Source organism: Aulonocara stuartgranti, assembly GCF_965226115.1.
Source record: "Aulonocara stuartgranti genome assembly, chromosome: 11".
Taxonomy (NCBI): Eukaryota; Metazoa; Chordata; class Actinopteri; order Cichliformes; family Cichlidae; genus Aulonocara; species Aulonocara stuartgranti.
In genome coordinates, this window is record NC_138947.1 from 32,541,128 (window position 1) to 32,565,164 (window position 24,037).

The 24,037-nt window shown below is 40.2% G+C and overlaps 1 protein-coding gene across 1 annotated transcript; it reads right to left on the reverse strand.

Annotated features, from left to right (window-relative positions):
• Positions 1–395: 395 nt before the first annotated feature.
• LOC309716723 (E3 ubiquitin-protein ligase RNF19A-like) lies at positions 396–17,465 on the reverse strand. The gene is made up of 9 exons (XM_082550706.1): positions 16,462–17,465; positions 6,990–7,198; positions 6,699–6,843; positions 6,221–6,383; positions 4,988–5,102; positions 4,527–4,688; positions 3,752–3,965; positions 3,520–3,663; positions 396–3,144 (listed from the first exon to the last, which is right to left on the reverse strand). The coding sequence occupies exons 1-9, from the start codon at positions 17,172–17,174 to the stop codon at positions 2,337–2,339; spliced, it is 2,673 nt and encodes an 890-aa protein (XP_082406832.1). The 5' UTR covers positions 17,175–17,465; the 3' UTR covers positions 396–2,336.
• Positions 17,466–24,037: the final 6,572 nt, after the last annotated feature.

Below are 24,037 nucleotides of genomic sequence, written 5' to 3' on the forward strand. Positions count from 1 at the left end.
TTTAGCTCATAACAAGTAACGGAAAGTTTCAGAAGAGACACTAAAGATGGAGTGACATGATGTTTTTGTGTCTTACATACGTTGTAATAATGGTGTTTGCCATAGCAAGGCCCAATATAACAGCTAAGGATTATTGGGTGGCTGTGGCTACAATGTAGCTTGCCATTGCCGGTGTGTGAATGGGTGGATGACTGGTTGTGTAAAGCGCTTTGGGGTCCTTAGGGACTAGTAAAGCGCTATACAAATACAGGCCATTTATTAATTTTGAACAGTGAATAATGCAAAACTTCTCTTAACAGAGTCTAATAGTAAAAATATGAAGTTTTAAATGATCATAATAGGTCCACTTTGTGTATTTACAGTACTTTTGTTAACTTAAAAATTTGGAAACCGTAAACATTTCATATATAGTTGTTTTTATTTTTTTGATATGCATTTACACGCATATAGTAAAGCAAATTACCAAACAAATATACAAATACCTTATGCAATTCTGCACAAATTACAAATTATATCTGGCACTAGTGTTCAATTTAGGATTGAGAAACTGGAATTTGGGTGAAGAATGAGAAACCGAACTAAGGGGGAAGAACAAAACTGCTTTTCTGTAATGCAGGGAAGGAGTGCAGCAGAAGCCGAATCCACCGAACCAAAGAGTTCATTCTGTAACAGACCTGGGTCAGGATACCACTCAATGGTTGAGGTTCACCTGAGCTGACTCGGTGGCCCCCAGTAAAGCAGACCACGGAGCGGTAAACACAGGCTTAAGCAAACACTCTGAAATAAAGAAGAACTTAACTTCAAGTCTGCTCAGCAGCACTGATTGGCAACACAAACAGGAACTCACAGGACAAATCAATAAGGAAGGTAACCATTAACCAACCTCTGCATCCCCATTAACCTTTGTGCATTGCAAAACATCAATGTCATAGGAAATACAGGTAACAGTGCAGGTGCCTCGGGCCGTTGTACAGCCCTGGTTATTTGCGTAGCATTTGTGAAGCATGTACAAAAACAGCAGTCTGTGTGTCTGTATAATTTCGGATCATATCATTCATCCCTGTGGTTTCAAAAGGATGCACAATACTGCATCTACAGCTGACAAGTCAAAGGTTTAAGATTTAACAAGAGCCTGAGTGCTGTCTTTGGTAGGCAATTGAAAAGTCTTCATTTACCAGATCTATCATAGGAGCATCCCTCCTACACAGTCAGACATTCTGCAATGAGTTGTTGTGGTTGTTGGTTGGAATCTAGAAGACACGGTGGAGATAAACGGAACACAAACAGCTTCTTGAAGGCACCATGAGTTAACAAAGAAAGATATCAAAGCTCTCTCTTACTCAGTGAGGCGAAACCATCAGCCTGAATAAATCACCTTTCAACAGGACAAAAAGTTTCTTTGTACAATTTCACAGAATTGACCAACCCATTGGTTAATGTTATTATAATGACTTTAAGCATTATCTCAACATCTACGGCCTTCCAGAGACCTTTTGTCAAATCAAGAAATAGCCCCCACCCACACCCTCAACATATATCATTACAAACTTTCCACAGAGCAAGATGAGGCCCAGGCTTCCTGAGTCACCTTAGTGCTAGAACATGCACTGAATTAGGCTACAGGTCTCAAATCGTTTCTTAGCGAGCTGCTAAAAAACCATAAAGCACCATCGCCCACAATGGGACAATAGCTGTGTGTGCATCCATTTAAAAACAATCTCAGTTGTTTTTAAGTCAGCTTTAGAGCTAAAATGATTCAGGACATTGAGCCCAGGCCTTGGTCTTCTACAATTTAATTTCAAACACAGATCCATGACAAAAAACAACCAGTCTAATAATAAATACAGATGAGAACTCCCAGGTTCCCTCTGTTAACTAATACGTGTTGGGGAAAATAAAAACAAGTTGTATTGCCTTGTCCCTGCTTGGTTAACTTCTCTTATTGTGTTGCATCCAGACAGTACGGCCAAAATCAAATACTAGCAAAACTGGCACAGTGGTTTTACTTTAGTCTACACAGATAAATCTGACACACCCGAGTCAGTGGGTTGCCTTCTGTTACAGGTGGCCAGCGAGTGACAAAAATGTGTCAGCACAGGGAGAAACATCAGCATTCATAACCTTAAAATTTCTCACGCGGCTGCACTGCAGAAGCCTTTTTTAATACTTCACTCAGTGGCTGCTTTTCAACAGAGGATGTCCAATCCAAAAGTAACATGTCCCCTTTACAAGGGAATAACAGAAAATGCAGGTTAAACTTTAAGCTAGGATTGTTATGTTAGTGGAGGAAAAGGATGTTGAAACAATGTGTGTGCAGCACTTATGGTATTGAGATTTTAAATATCAGTCTGTATACAGGAGTTCTTGGGCTGATGCTGCGTCTGGGCTGGCTGTTGTGGTTGATGATGCTGGGTGTTGTTGTTGTTGGTTTCCCTCAACATCTCTCCGGTGTTGCTGTGAGAGTCCGGCTCAGTGGGGCACACCAGGTTGACATTCTCCTCTGCTATGAAGCAGAGAGGGGGGAGCTCTGTGCTGTGACCCAGGGAGGACGTGGTGGAGGTGGGGGAGTTGGGGGTGGCCACAGCACTCTGTCCCTGGGAGGAGGATGAAGAAGTGGGGCAGGTCTCCAGGCGGTCGTTCTCCACTTCAGGCAGGGGGCTGACTGTGGCAAAGCGCGTGTGGTAGTCGCCACCGCTGGAGCCGTGGCTACACGAGGTCTTCATGCTCTCCAGGTCGGAGCAGCTGAACTCAGAGAAGTGGCTGGAGTGGGAGTCGGCCACTGATGGCAGGCTGCCGCTCAGCGAAGGAGAGTCGAACTCTGAGGAGTTGGTGCTGCGCTGCTCCAGCAGCTGAGCATCCATGTCCTCCCGTGTCTCATTGATCTTTGTGCCTCCTCCCCCTTTCTTCCGCAGCTTGCCTTTGCTCTTCTTGCCCCCCGAGCTGGAGGAGGAGGAGCAGGAGGCCTCTTTGGCCCACTTAGTGGAGGTTCCTTTGCCCTCTGCAGAGGTGCAGCCATTAGAGGGACAGGTCCAGCCGCAGCGACCAACGTGGCTGCCGTCATCAATGCTGCTGCTGCCGCTGTGATGCCGTAGTTTGCCAGGTTTGGATTCAATGTCAACCTGCACCTCCATACTGTTCCCATCTCTGGAAGAAGAGAGGACACAGGAAACATGAGTTGCATGTAGTTTGTGTTCAGCACAATTAAGCATCCAGAGGGCTGTTATTCATAACATATAGTGACTATAGACTCTAGATGACCATTTTATCTTTGAATAGCACTAGCCTAATTTGTTACCAACTAGTACAATAGGTTAGAAATTAGGCTAGGTTCAAAACATGATGATATAAACAATAATACTTTGTGTTCAGTTGACGTGAGCACAGGTTTACAATAATACAGGTATTATTCACTAATCCGCTGCATCTGTTTCACACTATGAAGCTACAAAGAACTGGACTAAACATGCTAATGAACAGAAGATCATGCTTTCTCGACTTATCCAAACCTATGATGCTCACCTGTCAAGAGGCATGTAGGCATTAAGAATGGATCCAGCCATTGCTTTGGTGCTAGCATTGTCGCTGACTGTTCCCAGGCTCACTGTGCCGGACTCGCCACTAAGACTGCAGCGCTCCTTCTGCACATCAGCCTGCACCTCCAGCCTGACAACAGAGAGAGAGAGAAAATAAGACAATGCAGGAGAGCACACTGAAGTCACAACCACATTTAAATATTGCAGCACACATTTACCTGTTCAGATAATTGACCATGGCGCTGCCAGACAGGCTGCCGGTGATGCTGGCTCCAGCCAGGGCCATGGTGGAGGCCGTCTCACTCAGGTTGTCCCTAATGGCCCCCAGACGGTCCATGTGGCTGCCGCTTGCACTCAGGCTGCCTGTCAACCCACCGACACTGCCTTCACCTATACTGGGGTTGTTCCTGGCGTCTGCGACTGATGTAGTATCTACACAGAACATGAAACAAAACAAAATATATCAGCGTGGAATTTAAAAAAACAAACAAAAAAACATATCAGTTTGTTCATCCGTCTGTTCTTTGCTTATCTTGACAGGTTTTCACTGAAGATTCTCTTCAGTCTTAGTTTGTGTATTATAAGTGCAGTGCCAAGTATGAGGATGTGGCTCTGTATGTGGGTGAAGGGGCAGTCAGGCACATTTGTATGGCTCTCTTTAACTTAACTCTTTAACTTAAACCATCACAAGTTACTGTCTAACCCTAACCCTTACCTAAAACTAGCATTTTAATCCTCAAACACACCTTTGAAGTGTGAAAAGAGGAAAAATGTAAAATAAAAGTATACTGCCAAGTACACTTTTCAAAGCAACTGTAGGCCTGGAAAAGTGAAGAGGCAGAGGAAGTACAGTTTACTGTGGAAGGAAAGAGTACTTGCCATGAGTGAAGCAAGCAAAAGATCTTATTTACAAATAATGTCGATTGGCATAACACGCCCTCTTGGTTTTGGGTGGTGGGCTAGTTCAGATCGGGACTGGAAATCGAACCTTACCAGCGGCAGCTGCCCCGCTCCCAACGTTCATGTCATTTTCATCATCAAACTCGATGCGAACTCCCTTCCCGTTCCCAGCGGAGACACCACACCCACCACTACGGCACAGAGAGATGGGTACCACGCCGTAGACATATGCAAGCATGATAGGAACTCCAATGCCTAAGAGGTGAAAGAGTCGAGAGACATAGACACACCAGGGTCAAATAAGGTCAGAGCACTAAAAAAATAAAAATAAAAAACATAACAGACCATCCCTCTTTGATTTTTCCCATGTTTACAAAATAGCTAATGAGAAATGATGAGTGAAAATAAACTTTTGTATAATCTGAACTTGAACATTAAACATAAGAAATTCCTGATTCCAACAAAGTCAAACACAGGCACAGCATGTCATTAAAGATCTCCAGTGAGAAGAGAACTAGAGAGTTGGGAGGGTGCAGGTTAGAGCACAGACTGACCGACAGTGACTGCAGCCACTACTGGAGACACGATGACAGACAGAGTCACCCCACCAGCGATCACCAGGTTCCTCTTGTGGTTGGAAATATCTTTGCCTTCGTAGCGGTTATGGATCTGACAGAGAAAAGTGGCACAAATGTGAGAGACACATTTAGAGGAGAGTGAACTTGCACTTAACGTATGAGCTGAGTCCTCAAAGACACCACTGAAAAAGTATGATTAACAGTGTTGTTGTGGAGCAGATTTCTACAATAAAAATAAAAATGCTTATTGTTTACCTTTTACCTGCTCCTCAGAAATTATTTTAGAGGCACTGGCAATACTATGACAACTTTACTGAGCTACTGTTGCAGGAGACAGAACTCTTGTCTGCCTCTCTGTCTTTCGGTGTAAATTTTTACTACCATCAACTTCCTCTTTAAGAAACCACAAATGAGACAACTCTTTGATGAATGCTGTTTCTTTAGGTTGGCTGACATTTTCTTTGTTGCATTCTGTTCTTTTGCACTGCCCGCATTTCATTGCAGAAACAATACAAATGTGGTAGTGCTAGTGGCAAAAAGCCCCTATAAAACACCTGGGACAATGGTTCAAAGATAACTATATTGACTTTGGTGCTTGTGGAGTGTAAGTGATTCATGTTCAGATGTTTCGTGTATGTTGTGATCACTTCTGAATGTGCGCTGGACGTTTGCAGAGAAGAAAAGTCAGTTGGCTCAAGATTCTTGCTGGCAGCCTTTCGTGGGGAATTTTGGAGACCAACTGGTTTCATTTTATTGTAATGTGAAGTTCTTATTCTAAACAGATCCCGACTTGTGAGTAACACAAAACAAGTGCACATATACACAGACACACAGGTTAGTAACACATGACTGTTGCTGGCTCGGATCAACTCCAGAGTTTGGGAAAATGAGATGACTGAGGGTACATTGGCCGCTCAGTAGAACTAGCTGGTTACTGATTGTTGCAGTGATTGTTTCTGGCTACTCGCCATGTTTACTTTGATTGCTGACAGCAGTGACATGAATAAAGTTATGCAACAAGCATGTGGACATTCTGAAAGGATTAAAGGGTACATGCAACACTAAGAATGAATTATGACTTTATAATACTATAAATCTACATAGAGACACATCCCAATAATAAACAAAATCCGTGTAGTAAAAACTATGAGCAGGAAAACTGAAATATATCCCAATCTACTGTGTAGGTATGTGTGCGCAAGGCCTTACCTTCCTTCCCACATATACAGGAATACCAATAATCATGGCAGGGATAGCTATGCCTGCAATGAGTGCAATGCCAACAGGGGCACCCACGAGTGTTCCCAGTTGCCAAAGAATCTTCTTCTTTCTGCTCCACGGCTTCTTTCCCCAGAAAGTACAGCCTGATGGACTGAGAGAGGTAAAGACGAGCAGAAACAGTGAGAAATGTTCACAGGAAGAGCAAGCGCTGGATAGCCTTCTAATCTCAGGTACCAATCTGGAAACAAAAGTTAACCAGCAAATAAACGGTGGAACAACTACTAGCTATGTGCTGTAGTTACAGGGTGTCACATGACCAACAGGTTTTCATCACAGCAGGATCTTTTTTTTTTTTTTTTTTTAAATTGCTAAATTCTTAAAATACTTGTAGTGAAACCGTTGGTCCAACAGCATGTACTTTATGTCTATTAGTATATACTGTATATGTATGTGTTAAGATGCTTACCTCAGGTAGTGCAAGTCTGAGATCTCTTTCATGCAGAGCCAACAGAACTCGCAGCCACAGACAGCGCACGTCATGTGGTTACAGCTGCCATCATTCATCTTGATGATGTAAGCAGCACAGCGTGGACACGGCTTGATGTCATCAGCTAGAAGTAACAACAGAGTATGATTTACAACAGTGAAATATGGGTTAGGGATTGCTCATTGAGGACTGATGATCAGCGTTGTCTTCTTTTGTTTTTTTTCCCTTCTCCTAATAAGCGTGTTGTGTAAAATCGTTAAGTCAGCCCACCTGCAGCTCCACTCTCTTGACTGTAGTTGAGGGAGGATGAGCGCACCGTTCTGAGGCGGAGGCTCTGGGCTCTTTGCTGGCGCGCTGCGTCACAGGTCTGGTTGGGATGCCACAGCTGCTTACAGTGGTAACAGAACTCTGTGCCGCAGCCCTCCCTCCCACAGGTGAGCTTCGGACAGCTGGCACACCCGAAGGCAATAACTGCATACCTGCCAGGGGACGCACAAAAAAAGTCATAAGGCAAAACACTACACCATGGTGCCCGCAAAGAATCTGAATTTAAGTCACATGAAAAGTCGATACATGCCAAATGTTGAGGCTTCTGGTTCTAGAAGGATTTTACTATGAAGGAAAACAACTGCATCATGCAGAAGCAGCAAAATGTTTCTAACCAGAATTTTAGACAAAAATTAAAGTGATGAAAATGAAGATGCTGAAAATTAAGCTGACATTAGAGAAAAGGTCAAGAGAAATGGTGTTCATTTTTTTTTTTTTTTTTTTTACTCGAACTCTGCAGCAGGAAGTCCTATGATGGCTTAAAAAAAAAAAAAAAAAAAAAAAAAAAGTATGTTCCTGTATCTACTCCATTGTCTCACAAGTACATTTTTCTGAGAGGAATTATGCTTTAGCCATCTTCAATAACTCTCTTGAATATCTGTGACTGTTTGGTTTCCTTACAACAGTTTTTGCCACTCCCAAGGAAAGCCACTAAGATTGTAATAAAAATATTTTAACCAATTTTCTTAAATTGATGTTTCATTTACTCATAGACTTTTAAACAGCCAGATATAAAACAGAAAAACACTTCTATTGACTAACTGATGTAGTTACCTCCAGGGCTAAAAAAAAGAAACTAGGTGCCAAAAACTGCAGTTTATCTAATAAAAACTTAAGTCTAGGTCAAAAAGTGAATCAACGACTATAACTTGAACTGACAGATGTCCCACTACAGGCAGCTGGATACGATGTCTCACCTTTATAGCTGTTGTCTGCCTTATCTGGTTTCTTTACTAACCTTTTCTCCAACAATGCATGTCAGACACAGTAACAGCAGAAGTGAAATAATGCATGTTTTAACACAACAGTCTTGAGCCCTTGCAAAGAGACGACGGTAAAAACTAAGAAAGTAAAAAGCTTAAAGATGACAGCTGCAAAATACCAGCTAGCCAATTTCTTGGGGAAACCCAAGAGTGTGTGACATGGTTATATCCGAGCGTAGCAGAAGTCTCCCAGACCCTCTGGGACTGACCCAAGGATCAAGTTTCAATCACAGAGAGCCTGGGAGACTTCCTCTACTGGGGATCGGTGTACTCTGTTGAGAACTGTGTTTACAATGCAGACAGAATCACAGCGACATGCATGTCTCATTTAAAATGATATGCACTTAGCACTATTCAGCCTAAGTACTGTAGAGATAGCACAGCAAATGGCCTCAAACTCCCTGTCATGCAACTAATCTCACCATTGTTGAGACTGCTAAATCAGCCACAGGAACAACATGAAAAGTTGCATTCACTTAAACATTATCAAAATCAATGGATCTGTTAAGCGTCTACATCTCCACTTCTTCTGAAAATGCAGAAGCAGTGTCCATAACCTCTAACCTGCAGGAGGGGAAAGGGCCAGAGCATAGAAAAGCAGCAGGAAAAGGGGAACATGAAAATAGATGGAAACTGGAGATTCCTCTGAACCAAAATGAGGGGGAAAATATCCAAGCCCCATAAATATCTAAGCCTACAAGAATGAAACATTTCTTTTCTACAAACATGGAAAAAAAATGAATAAGTGGCTAACGACAATAAAACACCTTTAGTGATCACACACTACACTACAGAATTAATAGCAAGGCAACCAGATGGCCACTATAAGCTGTAAAGTAATCTGCATAAAGGTTGCAGCTCCTGATAAATGTCATTCTGATTTGATTTATAATTTCCTGCCCATTGGTCTTCTGTTCTGAAAGGAAAAGAAAGAATAAACTTTGTTCTAATGACTGACAAAAAAAGAGACATTAGCTGAAGACACAGCTGATGACAGTAAAACACCAGCAATAGCAAATAAATCACACACTAATGTAAAAGGGATATCTATATGGCAAAAGCTATACGGTATCACATGTCCAGCTGCACATATTTCTAAGCAGGAAAATTACTCCAAGATTAAAGTCTACTTGCTTAGCTGAGGTGAATGGAAAAAACAATAAAAAAAAAAAAAAAAGAACAAAACAAAAACAAACACGTCATGCCACCTTTAACTCCTACATTGAAACTGGTATTATGGCCAAGTTTACAAAACAGGACATCCAAGGGAAGAAAACACACATACCAAGCTTTGAAGGTTACTAGGGATTCAGAACAAAGTACAAACAGTACTTTAAGAAAGTCTGAAGGGATGAATTCTTTTTTTTTTTTTTCCAGACCGCAAACAATTCCTGGAAGAAAAGGAAATGGCTGAGAGAGAGCAAGAGTCTTTCACCATGACAGAGAGAAACCTGCTTATGGAAAATGATTTTCCTAAATAGGTGAGTAGTTAAAACAACTTCTGTTGCGTTGCTTCTTAATATACAAAAAAGGGAAAAAATGAACTGTATTTCAAAATTCCACGTCACATATTTGGCGTTGCGAGGAAATTAACATTTCAGCCATTTTTCCATAAATGTCAAATATGGATTTCTGAACTGTCTGCAGTTAAGAAATTGTAGATAGATGTCCACTCAGAACCATATTAATGAGCTGTTGATTTGATATGTCAGTGAGTGAGAGTCACTGACCCTGCAGGGCCTCTACAAAGTGACAACGCAGTGACAGTTTGGGGGGGGGGGGGGGTGGAAGCAGGCCAATGAGCAGTCACTCAGGAAGAGAGGATTAAACAGGAAAAACAGTCCAGCACCACTGGATTACTGGAGAAGGGACAAGGAGCGAGTCACAGAGATAGAGCTGAAGTAAATACGTTCAGACAGAAAGACGGGGGGTTAATAATGACTGACCATAGCAAATCAAAATGAATGGAGTATTAAATACAAAATGAGTCAAGTCAATGATCAGTTTCCACCATGACCTCTTAATGAACAGAATATCCTCTTGATGAAAATGATTTCCTGCCAGAGAGGACCACAGTATTATTATTACAGTTTTATTAAAATCTCTCCATTTATGCAACAATACTTATTTCCTCGAAGTTAATTTTATTTAATTCTTTCATTGCTAGATATATGTATTTGAACAATCAAAAACTTCAATGCTTCTGTACACTTGAAAAGGATCGATTAAGATTAAGCTGACACAATAATATACAAAATCGGACTTAGCTTTTTTGGCCCAATTTTTCAATTTTCTTGGACACCTTTAATTTAAGTGTTTTTTTTATATTAATCTAGAGTTACCCGATCAGTCTTCACCTGCTGTAAAGCCAGTCCTAAAAGTAAACATGAAACATGTATTAATTCTAATTCTAAAAGTCTAATTTATACTCAGAAACTGCCACAGATTTACCCCTGTCTGTGAAGCTGGATTTATAACATGAAAACAAATCCTGCTATGTTACACTCTCCTTCACCTACATTTTCCTCACTTCTGGTAGTAGTAGCAATCCACTCTGTGAGATAATATGAGATAAGAATTTCTAAACAAGAAAATTAGGGCTCCAAAAAGTATAGCATCTCTTCCTCCGAGGCCCAAGTGTTTTATTTTAATTTTTTAATCTATTCCCATATGAATATACTGATGGAGGTCAGGATTCCAGATTGTGCTTCAGTAAGAAAGCTTTGTTATGTTTGTGGTGTGATGCACATGTAATAGTTATGTTGCAAACTGTTTGAATGTGCTTGGAAAAACAAAGACTAATTTAATGCACTGACATCTTGCTTTGCCAGATAACTGCAGTGCTCAATGCTGGTCTGGTCAACCACTGGTGTACTTGACTCTAACAGGCTTTCCTCAATACTGACCTCATTCATAGAGTCCTCTACAAACCCTAGCATTAGAGCTAATAGGTGGATTTTTCCGTTTCTCTTCAGCTAGCCGAATAACGATTAACTACTTACTGCTTAAGCAACACAGCATGAACTTGTTTTTTAACACGACAAAAGTGATCCCCTTGTACTGCTTTTTAGTTTTAGCTTCCTTGTTTTCAACCGAGTTACCAGTTCTGTACTGAGAAAATGGCGCTAGACGTGGTCTAAAAACTTTAAATGCTTTTCTTCATAAATCCAGCTTCACAGACAGTGTTAAATCTATGACAGTGTAAATAAATTACCCTTAGTATGATTTGATTGATTGATTTGATTTGATTTATTAGCATTCAAATATCTCAATGAATACAGAACAAAGATCTACCACAAAGCAAGAAAGCATGAGACAAGTCTAATTAAAAGGTATTGGCTGAAGCATTTGCTTATTACGCCAACCCTTTTAACAAAACATCTTTTTGCATGCAGCTCCTGTACACAGGGCTCGAAGCAAAGAATAAAACAAAGCAAAAACAGACAAACTTCAATTCAATTCAATTTTATTTATATAGCGCCAAATCACAACAAAAGTCACCTCAAACAATCAAACAAACAAACAAAAAAAAAAAAAAAAAAAAAAAACTTTCCACCTTAGATAAGTAACTACATCAAAGCAAAACAATCAAGAGTTTCAGTATTATTATTTTTGCTCTTTTCATTCTTGATTTATATATTTTTCTAATACTCTATTTTTAAACATGTTTTTAAACAAGGAAAATGAACCACACCTTTTTAAATCACTGTCATAACTATTCCACAGGTTAACTCCTCTAACAGAAACACATCTCTGCTTTATATTTGTCCTTATCTTGTTTTGTTTTTTTAAAGAAATCTGTTCCCCTTAAGTCATATTGACTCTCTCTGACTTTGAACAGCTTCTGAGTACTGGGGCAAAGCAAGTTTTTTTGTGCTTTATACATTATCTGTGCCATTTTATATTCAACTAAATCATAAAATTTCAGGGTATTCAGATTAATAAACAAAATGTTAGTTGGTTCTATATAGTTTGATTGGTTTATAATTCTTATAGCTCTTTTTTGTAATTTGAAAATAGGAAGAGTATTTGTTTTATATGCATTACCCCATATCTCCAGACAATAAGTCATATATGGAATCAACAGAGTACAATAAAGTGTGTTTAATGATTTTTTTGTTCAGGACATGCTTTGTTTTATAGAGAATAGCAATGGTTTTTGACATTTTTGTTTTCACATGGTTTATATGAGACTTCCAACTCAGCTTATCATCAATCATCACTCCAAGAAATTTATTTTCGTACACTCTTTCAATTTCAATTCCATTAACCCTGATTTTAGATACATTTTTCATTTGTCTAGTGCCAAAAATAATCAATTTTGTTTTCTTTATATTTAACGATAACTTATTTACATCAAACCAGTTTTTTAATATATTTAACTCCTTTTCCGCTGTAGTCATAAGCTGTTCTAGGTTTTTACCTGAGCAATACAGAGTGGTATCATCAGCAAACAATACACATTTTAACAGTTTGGAAACATTACATATGTCATTTATATATAATATGAATAATTTAGGGCCCAGCACAGAGCCATGAGGAACACCACAAGTTACCTTCAACTGCTTAGATTTCACATTATTGATTTCGACATATTGATATCTGTCATCCAGGTAACTTTTCATCCACTTGTATGCTATCCCTCTTATGCCATATCTCTCTAGTTTATTCATTAATATAGAATGATCAATTGTATCAAACGCCTTTTTTAAGTCTATAAATACACCCACAGTATATTCCTTATTATCTATATCATTAGATATCCCTTCTACAAGTTCCATCACTGCCATCGAAGTGGACCTTTTCACTCTAAAGCCATATTGGTTATCGCTTAGGAGATTATGCTTCTCAATATATTTATCAAGTCTATTAACAAAAAACTTTTCTAAAATTTTTGAGAACTGTGGGAGTAGTGATATTGGCCTGTAATTGGTAAACTGACATCTCTCTCCGTTTTTATGGATTGGAATAACTTTTGCTATTTTCATTTGTGAGGGAAACACACCAGTTCGAAAGGACAGATTACAAATGTATGCGAAAGTTTGCAGTATATATTCTATAATACTTTTAACTAATATCATGTCAATACCAAAACAGTCAGTGGACTTTTTATTTTTAAATGCCTTCACAATGTTAATTATTTCTCTATGAGTTACAGCACCAATAAACATGGAGGACACATTCTGAGTAATATGTTTATTTAAGTCATTATTATTTCTTGACTCTGGAATTTCTTTTGCTAAATTAAAGCCAACATTTACAAAGAAATCATTAAATTCATTTGCAATGTCTTTCGTTTTATCAAGCACAATATCTTTATCTTTTTTGAAATAGTCTGGATAATTCTTATTTTTTGAGCCCTTTTTGATTATACTGTTTAATATCCTCCATGTTTCTTGTGTGTTACTTCTACTTTGCTCCAATAATTTGTGGTAATATTCTTTCTTACTTGTTCTTATAATATTTACTAATCTATTTTTATATAACTTGTACTTTATTTCAGCATCTTTTGTCCTCGGTTTTATGACTCTCTTATATAGATTATTTTTCTTTTTACATGCATCTTCTATCCCCTTTGTGATCCATGGCTTATTTGATCTGTGATGCTTTCTAGTGATTTTCATTAAAGGACAATGTTTTTCATATAGTGAAATTACAGTTGATAGGGATGCATCATATGCACTATTTGAATCTTCATTTGCAAAAACCTCATTCCTATTGTGTTCCTTTAAGTCCACCTGGAGGGCAGTAATGGCTCTTGTTGTTCTATGTCGTATCATATCAAATGTTTGATTCTTTTGTTTAGTTTTAATCCCAAAATAATTTTAGAAAATTGCAAAAACAGGAAGATGATCGCTTATATCAGTTATAAGAAGTCCACCTACTATTTCATGGTCAATTTTATTTGTGAATATATAATCTATCAATGTAGCTGTATCAATTGTTATTCTACTTGGTTTTATAATTACAGGGAAAAGGGAGTTACTATACATTGTATTGATGAAATCTGTTGTTTTCTGATGTCCATTTGGGTTTAGCAAATCTATATTAAAATCACCACAAATTATTTGCACTTTTTCATCATTTAGGTTGCTAAACATAGCAAGTTTTTCATTGAATGTCTCAATGATCCTGGTGTCCTATAGATGCAACTTATAATTATATTACTAGCTTTTTCAACATGGATTTCAATAGTAACACATTCCAATACGTTATCTATGGTGCTTGACATACATTCAATCAGACTACATTTCGAAACTTTATCTACATATAAAGCAACACCACCTCCTTTTTTATTCACCCTGTTCATTGTAAATAATTCGTATCCTTCCAGTCCCATTTCACTAACTTTCTCATTATTGAGCCATGTTTCTGATATTGCAATTATATTAAACTTTTTTTAACTTACTTAAACATTCTGTAATTTTAGAAATATTTTATACAGGCTTCTACTATTGAAATGTATGACCGACAATGCATTTGCCATTTTAATATTCATATTGAATTGGTCATCTGTATAGTACTCACAAGTACTATTGTTGTTATTGTAGAAGTGGTTATCTGGGTCAATGTTACTTTCAGGGTCATGCATGTTGTGTTCAGCATAATTAAACGTTTTGAAGTTCGATTTCTCAGTGTGTGTGGCAAAATAACCACCTTGACAGTCCTTTTCATAATCAAATTCTTCCTCTTCAATATCTCTGAATGGAAACCTATAATCTGTGTCCAAACTTGTCATTTATGTGTTTTTTGTTGTTGTTTTTTCCATTGTTTTTTGAGCCATAAGGCCAGAAACACTTTCCATACCCATTGTTCATTATCCAATCGTCACTTTTCCAATAGTTTCCATAGCAGATTCCTGATTATTTATATTGCTCTAAGTCTTTGAGTTCTCTTATCATCACAACTTTCGCTTCTTCGGGATTGCCATTTAGTCTTATCATTACTTTGCTGTTCCTCGTCCATGTTGCTTGTATCTTATTTTGTTTTGTCAGGCTGCGTGCCTATCTTGCAATTTCAGCAGTCTTTTTCGTTAAATGTTCATTTAAATATACACCGGTCCGTTTTAGCTTCTTACCCTGTTTCAGTAACTCAATCTTTGTTTTGCGACTCACAAGCCGAAGAATAATTGCTGCCTTTGTTTTACTGTCTTTACTGGGGAGTGTGTGGCATGCTACAATATGATGGCTCTGAATACTTACATTCTTCGTTTGAAGGAATTTTTATCACTTGCTGTTCAAGCGTTTGCAGCTCCTCTACCGGAGCATCTTCACCGTCTTTACCTCCGCCAGCTGTTACTCTGGCGTAGGTTCGGTGTTGCGTCTCCAGTCCACTTATGACTAAATCATCCATTCTTGTGTATTGTTCAAGGTCCTCGATTTGCCGTTCCAAGTCGTCTATTTTCTTGTCCTTGTCCTTTATGAGGTTTTTTAGTTGTTTTATTTCATCCATTAGGTCATGTAGCATACCTTGTTGTTTAGCCACTTTACTCAGTTCATCAGACATGAAATTAAGCGATTTCCTAATCTCTTCCAACTCCTCTTCAACTCCTGGGTTTGCTTTTTTAGGCGGCATTTTGAAAATGATGAGATTGGTATTACCTTGTGATGGCCCGTTGAAGTCTGTCGATTTACTTGTTGGTGCCTTGCTAGAGGAGCCTGGGCACAGTGGCTGCTGGAGGATCCTGGGCCTGTGTGATTGTTTTTGTCCTCCACGAAGATGTCAGGTTGAGAAATTCATCATTCCCGTCAGTTGACAGTGAGACAGAAACACCATAGCTTAATGCGCCGTACCACTTGATATGAGTTCATTCTTACAACAGCCGAGGTCAAACGCGCTATGTCGCTTTTCTTTCACTCACTTCCACCGCTCGAGGTTTTGGAGTTGTGTCTCTCCGCCGTGTCAGTCAGTATATGTGGTGTTTCACATGTACTTCAAGCAGTATCCACACAGGAAGTGACTTGATGACCAGAGACCACAGAAAGTGAACGACATTCTGTGACTTCAAGCAACTATGCTTAAGGCGGGACCCAAGATAAGCTTTCTCAATCTCAAGGTGAGCAATTTGAGACACTATGAAAAGAAGTTAATATTCCAACTATTCCAATATTTATTTATTTGATCATTATTAAGTTCTCAATTTTTGGATTTGGATAACTTTTTTATTTTTTAAAAAGTAGAACTATTTACCATTTAGGTACCCCCATGAGCAAGCAGCGAACTGAGACTCAGCTGAAACTGCACAACTAGCTTGTTGATAAATTTAAGTAATTTCCAATTAGAAACAAGTCTCACACTCAGCAGCCGACTTGGGAACACACGAACACACACACACACACACACTGGACATTTGTTTGCCTTCATTGAGGGTGGTAACAAACTTTAAATTTCCATGGTCCACTAAATCCCAAGTATTTTAATTAACTACTTACCCACAGTCTGGTGCAGGACACCAGCGGCAGTCTGGATCAGCTACCAGCCACCTCCTCAGCATGAATTCCTCATATTTCTCCATCAGTGCGTGGTCTCCCAGGATCATACGGATGTCGTGTGGGTTGAAGCGCTCTGAACACTCAGGGCAGCTAATGTTGACACGGGACTCTGAGATTTCAATGCGTAGGTACTGGCGCAGGCAATCAATGCAGGAGCGGTGGTGACAGGTCATGATGTCAGGGAAGCTCTCCCTGGAGTGACGCAAAAGGCACAGCGGGCACTCCAGTAGCTCTGCCCCAACCCCACCCCCTACCTTGGAGGATGAGGAGGTAGAGGAACAAGGCCCCGAGGCAGATGAGGTGGAGGCAGCAGCAGCAGCAGCAGACGAGGCAGCTCCGGTCCCAGCCACAGCAAAGAAGGCAGAGTTCTTATCATTACACATCTCAGAGTGGATACTCTCAATACTGGCGATGCCATCCACCCCTCCTAGCCCTCCGGGTCCAGAGTGCTGCAGGTCTCGGGACCTTTGGCGGCCTGATTTAGACTCTCGTCCTCGTCGCCTAAAAAGCGAGGCTAGGGAGAGACGCCTCTTTTTGGGGGCCTTCTTCACAGAGGGCAGAGAGATGGAGGAAGCAGTGGACTGCAGGTCCCGATCAGAACCCATTACCCCACCACTTCCTCGCCCCAGCTGCTGGTGCTTTTGCAAGCTCATCTCTCCGGTGGGAGGGGAGGGATGCGCCAGTGGGGAGCCAGGGTTGGGTAGCCTGTCTCTCACATGGGCAGAAAGGTCTGGGATTTGGATGGGGCTTGGAGAGGGGGTAAGGTGGTGCACGAGGGAGGGAGAGGGGGAGGGGGATGGCGGGCCATGGTGGGGCGATAGGGCTCCAGAGGGCCCTTCTGTGTTTAAGACATGATGGCTTCTCCTGATCAACCTCGTGGTCACATCTAATAGCCGGATTTTGGCGGAGGGGTGGGGGCCAACTGGTGTGAAACCGATGCAACAGAACCTAGAGAAAGCAAAAACAACACAGTATACTACAGTTTAGAAAAGATAAAGAGTCAAAGGATAAACAGTCTTGCTGGATGTAAGTTCAAATTCTAAGAATTGAAAATATTTTTAATATCATTTAACTTCCTCTAAAATCTGCTCTTTTGAGCTGTAGTATTCCTGTCCAGCTGCTACCTGTTGACATTTTGCTTATTCAGTATAACAGCTGCTAAAGCGTTTTTCATAGCATAGTCTAAGCAATATGTTACTCTCATAATTGTTGAAATACAAAGGGTCACCTTAGCCAACACAAAAATGGTTCTCTCATTATAAAAAGTAATGACTCATGTGACCTCTGAGTGCGTTTATGCTTTTAGTCATTTAGATGGCTTCTGACCTAATCTAATAGATGTTTTGTCGACTTAAAGGACCCATTATGGTCACTACAGTAGTCATGTCACTCACAGTGACAACAGTGATCACCATAACCCATAACCATTTATACAAGGGCATGGGTATCTGAAAGCAGTATTATCCAAAACAGTGGGTGTTACCACTCAGACAAAACCTCCACATCAGGAATAAAAGCAGCACAGACATCTCAAGTATTTTTCAGTTTTCTTCAGAAAGTCCACTTATTTAAAACTTTGTATCTAGGAATCATTGAATTTTTCCAGTGATGTAGCATTAAAATGGGGGGGAAAAACTGACACAATCACAAGTCATGTTTCCAAATTAGCTGCAGCAACCAGAGTGTGGCTTGGCCAGTGGCTGTGACATCACTTTTGGCACATAGTGCAGTTTACGAGGGCGAGAATGGCAAGTATAATAGGCCTTAAGAATTTGGCATGTTTAGAAGGTGTGAGTGAAACACAGCCAAAAGAGAGGGTGACTGAGAGACATTATGTAAAGAGATGCTAAGGCAAAAGAAGCTGCAACCAAAATGAGCTTTTTGGGAGTTGGGTTTTGATACAACGTGCACTTGCTTGACGTTGCCTCGATAAATGTACTAAAGAATAAAATTTTTTAAAAAAGAAGCAGTATGGTTTCTAGTTGTTGAATAACAGATGTAAGTGAAAGCATGTTTCCTCATTTCTAATGCTACACACAGCTGTAATCAACTGTAATTATGCAAGCACTTTCCTTTTTCAATAGCTAACAATATAAGCCCTCTGTTCAACTGTTCAAAAGAGGCTCTCCATTAAACTGTGCATTCGTACAGCTTGTGGAGAAATAAATGTCCTGATTTATAATTAACATCTTAAATTGCTTGGAAAAAAAGTGTCTATTTTGAGAGATTTATCCAGGGAGAAGCTGGAAAAATGTTCAAGGAGAGAAAATGCATGTCATATGTTTTGAGTAGTAGGGCCAAACGTCATCAAAACTGTAAGACAAGCAAGAAAAGGGCAACCATTATAAATTGCATAGGTGCAATTTTTTACCCGATAGTTTTGTATCGCAGTTCAAAACAGCAGAACACCAGTTATCCATACTGATTCTGCGTGTGTTATGCCATGTGTTTCTGGGAGTGTTGATGACAAAGATAGATAAAGGATGTCTGTTATTTTCAGAGAGTGTTGCTACGGAGCTACAATTTGCTTGCTGTGTGTCGATCCCTGAATGTGTATTTGTTTATCTGTGTCTTTGGTTACACCTTGGCGATGAACTATGCAGAGGAATGGAAACACATGCAGAGTATTGCCAGGGGATATACACATACCCCTAAAACTACCCCCACACAGTAGTTGTGTAGTAAGAATTTAAACAGTAAAGAGGGCTGCTAAGTATGTTTTCTCACCCACTGTATCCATGTGCATACTTCATAAGAGCTGAAACTATAGTACACAAATCTCTACCACCATCACTACACCCCAACATCAAAAGCAGCACTCAGTACTATGCACAACAGCTGCACAGCTGCAACCAAACCACTGGCACTACCAGCACCAACATCTTGCTGCTCTCAAACATAAGCAGTTCATTCTCTCCACAATTTCATCCTTTTTATCTTCTCCCTGTTCCTCAAGTCTGACTCCTCTAGCTGTGAGTTGGGACAGAAAACAGGAAATCTTGATGTGGCAGGCAGAACTGGCTGTGTTTTTTTTTTTTTTAAGAGGAAGTCTAGGGCTGCAGTGACACATCAGTTAGAAAGAAATGGGACTGGATGAAGATTTGTTTTATTTCTCTCAACTTGGTATGACAAACATATATGTTATGCTAAGTATATTGCTTTGCTTCATGCTGGAGATTAAGTAAAACTTCCCGGTGTTTCAACTAATGTATAAAAAGCCCAGTAGCCAATGAGGTAAAAGACGACCTCCCACCAGAATTTATTTAAAGACAAAAGGGATAACTGTAAATTAGCCTACTGTTCCTTTTACACCTGAAAGAGCATGAAAATCTTAAAGAGTTTAGAAAGTTATTACAGAACCAGACAAATGTTAGGAATTATAACCATTTTACCTCCTTAGCCAATATTCAAACATTTCTGTCTATTAATAAAAGGTAGGCTAAACCATTCAGTGCTTTTAAATATGGTTTCGATTTATTTACAAAGTTAAATCATATTTGCTGTCACATATGTGCACATAACATTCTTTTCACACTCAGGCACAGATCGACTTCACCACGTCTCCTACCTGCACAGAATATCAAGATTTGCTATTCTGTCACACACATGGAATTAGCATTATAGCAACACAGTTCTACTGTAGCAGCTTAAACATCAGCTGGCTGCAACCCTGCTTTCTACCATTGTAAGACCAATGAAAGACTGTTAAAACAGTTACATATGCTGTGACTCTAAAATATGTTGCAAACAACAAACTCCCATACTACTACTGCTACATGTAGGTGCACTGTATTGTGAGCAGAAATGAAAGCAGAAAGAAATGAGGGTACAGTGTGAAGTGCACTGGATGACAAAGGCTAATAACTTTCATTCACCCATGAAAAGGAAAATGTACGGCAGGTGCTTTATCCTGACCTTGGTGTCTGTCACAAAGCTACCACCGCATCTAAATCAGCCAAGGAGTGAATGACTGGGCTTATCGCTGCTGAGCAGATAGCTGTGTGTGCATGTGTGTGATGAGAGGACTGATGATGTAGCTAGACTTGCCCAGCAGTCTCATCTCAAGACCCTGGGTAAGACACTCACAAAATCAAACACCTATGTCGGCTTCTTGGCCCCAAACTGTGGTCAGCAGTTAAAGCGTTTCTCTGTGTGTCAGTTTACTGTATTTTCCGCACTATAACGCGCACTGGATTATAAGGCGCACTGTTGAAGACTGGGTCTGTTTTCATACATACAGTTGTGCACCATACAACTGTATGTGCACCATATTATAAGGTGCATTAAGACAAACAAAACAGTCAGATAACTCGACCTTTATTAAGCTCATTCACAGTAACTCTTTCCAGTACATTCAACTTCCACAATTCCATCAAATTCTTCACGGTTACGGTAAACAGCTGCGCAATTTCGGCATCAAGCATGCCCGGATCCTTCTCACGCTGGATTAAAAGGCGTTTAAAATGCATTCAGCAAAATAAAACAATCAGATGAGTTAAACTTTAAACAACTCATTCACAGTAACTATTAACATTGTTAAGCTGTAAAAAATCAAATATTGAACAATACACTTACGTTTTCAGTTCATTCAACTTCCACAAATCCATCAACCTCTTCACCTTCAGTGTCTGAGTTAAACAGCTGGGCAATTTCAGCATCAAGCATGCCCGGATCCCTCTCATCATTATCTGAATCAGTCTTGTTGCGGTTACTTAGCTGTTCAGTGATTATTCCAGCCTTCATGAAAGCTCGGACGACACTTGAGACTAGGGATGGGTACCGGTGTCCGGTGCCATAAACGGTAGTAACCAGACCGAAAAGCAGCGCACATTTCGGTGCTTTATTTCGGTGCTTTTTTTTCCTGAGCTGTGATACACTTTAGATTCTAGCCAATCATTTTACGTTTCCGAGGATAGTAGGCGGGGCCAGGTACGTACGTTCTGTTAGAGCAGAGCTACAGATTAAAAATGTCCAAGGCGAAGCGGTCAAAAGTCTGTCTGTACTTCACAGGAAAAGATGCAAACTCAGCAGCCTGCAACAAGTGCTTTAAGCTGATATTGTGATACTGTCAAAGGAGGTAACACCTCAAATCCGATGAAACACCTGGCGACGCATAGCGGTTTTTTTTTTTAAAAGCCCAGAAATGCGCCGTATTTGATAGCTTGCTGCGAGACCTCACACCGAGCACCTCTACTGCGGGTGGGTTGCCTGTTATGCAACATCCCCCAAAAACACGAAGAGGAGAGTCCTGGCCCCTAGCCCTGCCAGTGTAGCAGAAATGATGACGGATGATGGTGGCAGCAGCCGTTCTTCTCTGCGTGAGTAGCTAATTTACGTTGAGTAGGCTAACCACGTTATTACATTAATGCAGGTAAGGTGAACTAGCAAACATCATCATAGCTACATGCGGCTGTCCTCTTGTTTGATGGCAGATACTCCCTTCACCCTGGCTAAAAAGGCTAAAATGACCAAAGAAAAAGTGGAAAACAGTTAAACATGAGAGGTTTAGGACAAAGTTTGTGTTTTTTCCATTGTTTAAGCACTGCTTCCAGCCAAGAGTGATACCATATATGCCCCATAGCTGCAGAAAAGGCTAACATTGTTATCTTTTTACAAAAAACAGCTGAACATGAGAGGTTTTTGGACCAATTTTGTGTTCTCCATTCTTTAAGCACCGGTTTGAGCACCGGCACCGTTTCAAAAGTACCGATTTGGCACCAGTATCGGATAAAACCTAAACGATATCCATCCCTACTTGAGACTGATACCTTAGCCCAAGCATCCACGATCCATTGGCAGATAGTGGCGTAACTCGCTCAGCGTTGCCTCCCTGTCTTGGTGAATGTGTGTTCACCTTCTGTCATTCAATGCTCCCACGCAGCTCGTAATTTAACTTTGAACGACCTGTTGACACCAATAGTTCTTTGGTTAATCCACCTGGAATGACGGCAAGCTCCGAATTAGTATGCTTTACTTGGGTTTTGACAGCCTTGATTGGCGCGCATGGAGTCGTAGATCAAAAGAGACGGAGATTTGTGGAAAAAGCCATCCGGTCTCTTGACATAAACTTCCCTCAGCCACTTGCTCATCTTCTCCTTGTCCATCCAGCCCTTTGAGTTAGCCTTGACGATGACGCCGGCTGGAAACTTTTCTTTTGGCAAAGTCTTCCTCTTGAAAATGACCATGGGTGTTTCTGGCCATTAGCTTAGCAGCCCAGAACTACAGTGAAGGATGACTTCTTGTTCCCTGTGGTGCATATAGATACCATACTGGTAGCGGTTTTCTCGACAGTACGGTTCAATGGCCAACTTTTCTTTGTAATCGTTTGGCAGTTGCTGTGAGACAGTAGTTCTTGTGCGGATTGAGAGATTATGCCTTTTCATAAAACTGAAACACCAAAAAGGTCCCCCTCAAAGTCGTTAATCTGCATGTCACGTGCTACCACTGTTGCCTTGAGTCGAATAGAGACAGTAGAGACACTTCTACCTGCTGTTCTCTGTTCAATAACCCACTGTTCAATTTTGTCCTTGTTCCCTCGGAAACTCCTTTTGGTCTTCTTTACTTGTTTTAGGTCATCTTCTTGCTTCCTCCACTTGCGCACCATGGACTCATTAATGCCAAATTGTCTCGCAGCTGCTCCATTTCCATTTTCTACTGCACAACTGATTGCTCGGAGTTTAAAATCCGCTTTGTAAGAGTGTCTCTTCGCAGGCGCCATTTTGAAGTCGTTATACACACACACACACACACACACACAACACGGTAATATTGTGTTGAAGCACAGTACGTATTACTCCGTGAGGCTCCTTGCAACAGTAACTGTAATGCTCCGAAAAGTGGCACAAAAAAATTTTTGACAGATTTTTGAGCATCGTGTACCACATAAAATTGGTTTGCGGTAAGCACAAACCAAAATTCATACATAAGGCTAACTAGATTATAAGGCGCACTGTCGATTTTTGTGAAGATTTAAGGATTTTATGTGCGCCTTATTGTGCGGTAAATACATTAACACAGTCCAAACTACCAATGAATCTCATCACCTAAAAAGAGAGCCGTTTTGTTTTTTAATTTATGTGCAAACTAAATTTATATGCACTTTCATTTCAGCGTATTTTTAGTCTGAGGGTTTGTTTTTTGTTTTTTTATTTATTAACAAGCTGGCTTCTCTCCACCCCAGAGAAACAAAAAGTAAAAATAAAGCAAAAGCCTATTTAAGATAATTTCATCCATGAATTTCAGATAATATCAGAAAAAATAAGATTATTTTCCACCATTTCCTTTCTCACATGGTCCGTCTCGAAAATATTTGCAATACTGAAAAAACTCTGTGGTTTAGGTGAGGGAGTTGCCTGATAGAGCATGGAGGACGAAGCACATATGACACCCACTCACCAGCAGTGAACACACAGAATACTGGCTGTGCTGTTCACACATCAGTGGAATTCAGCATCACACCGACTTTGCAGCGAGCTGGCTCAGTAATGACTTGGACCATTTGCATTCTCATAGGCTC

Bases quoted from the DNA above. Each gene is read 5' to 3' on its own strand.
- LOC309716723 (XM_082550706.1), bottom strand. From the start codon at position 17,174: ATGAGCTTGCAAAAGCACCAGCAGCTGGGGCGAGGAAGTGGTGGGGTA. The intron at 6,844-6,989 runs GTGGGCTGACTT...TGTTACTTCTAG, and splicing joins TCAAGAGAGTGGAGCTGCAG to CTGATGACATCAAGCCGTGT. The intron at 3,145-3,519 runs GTGAGCATCATA...CTCTTCTTCCAG, and splicing joins GCCTACATGCCTCTTGACAG to AGATGGGAACAGTATGGAGG.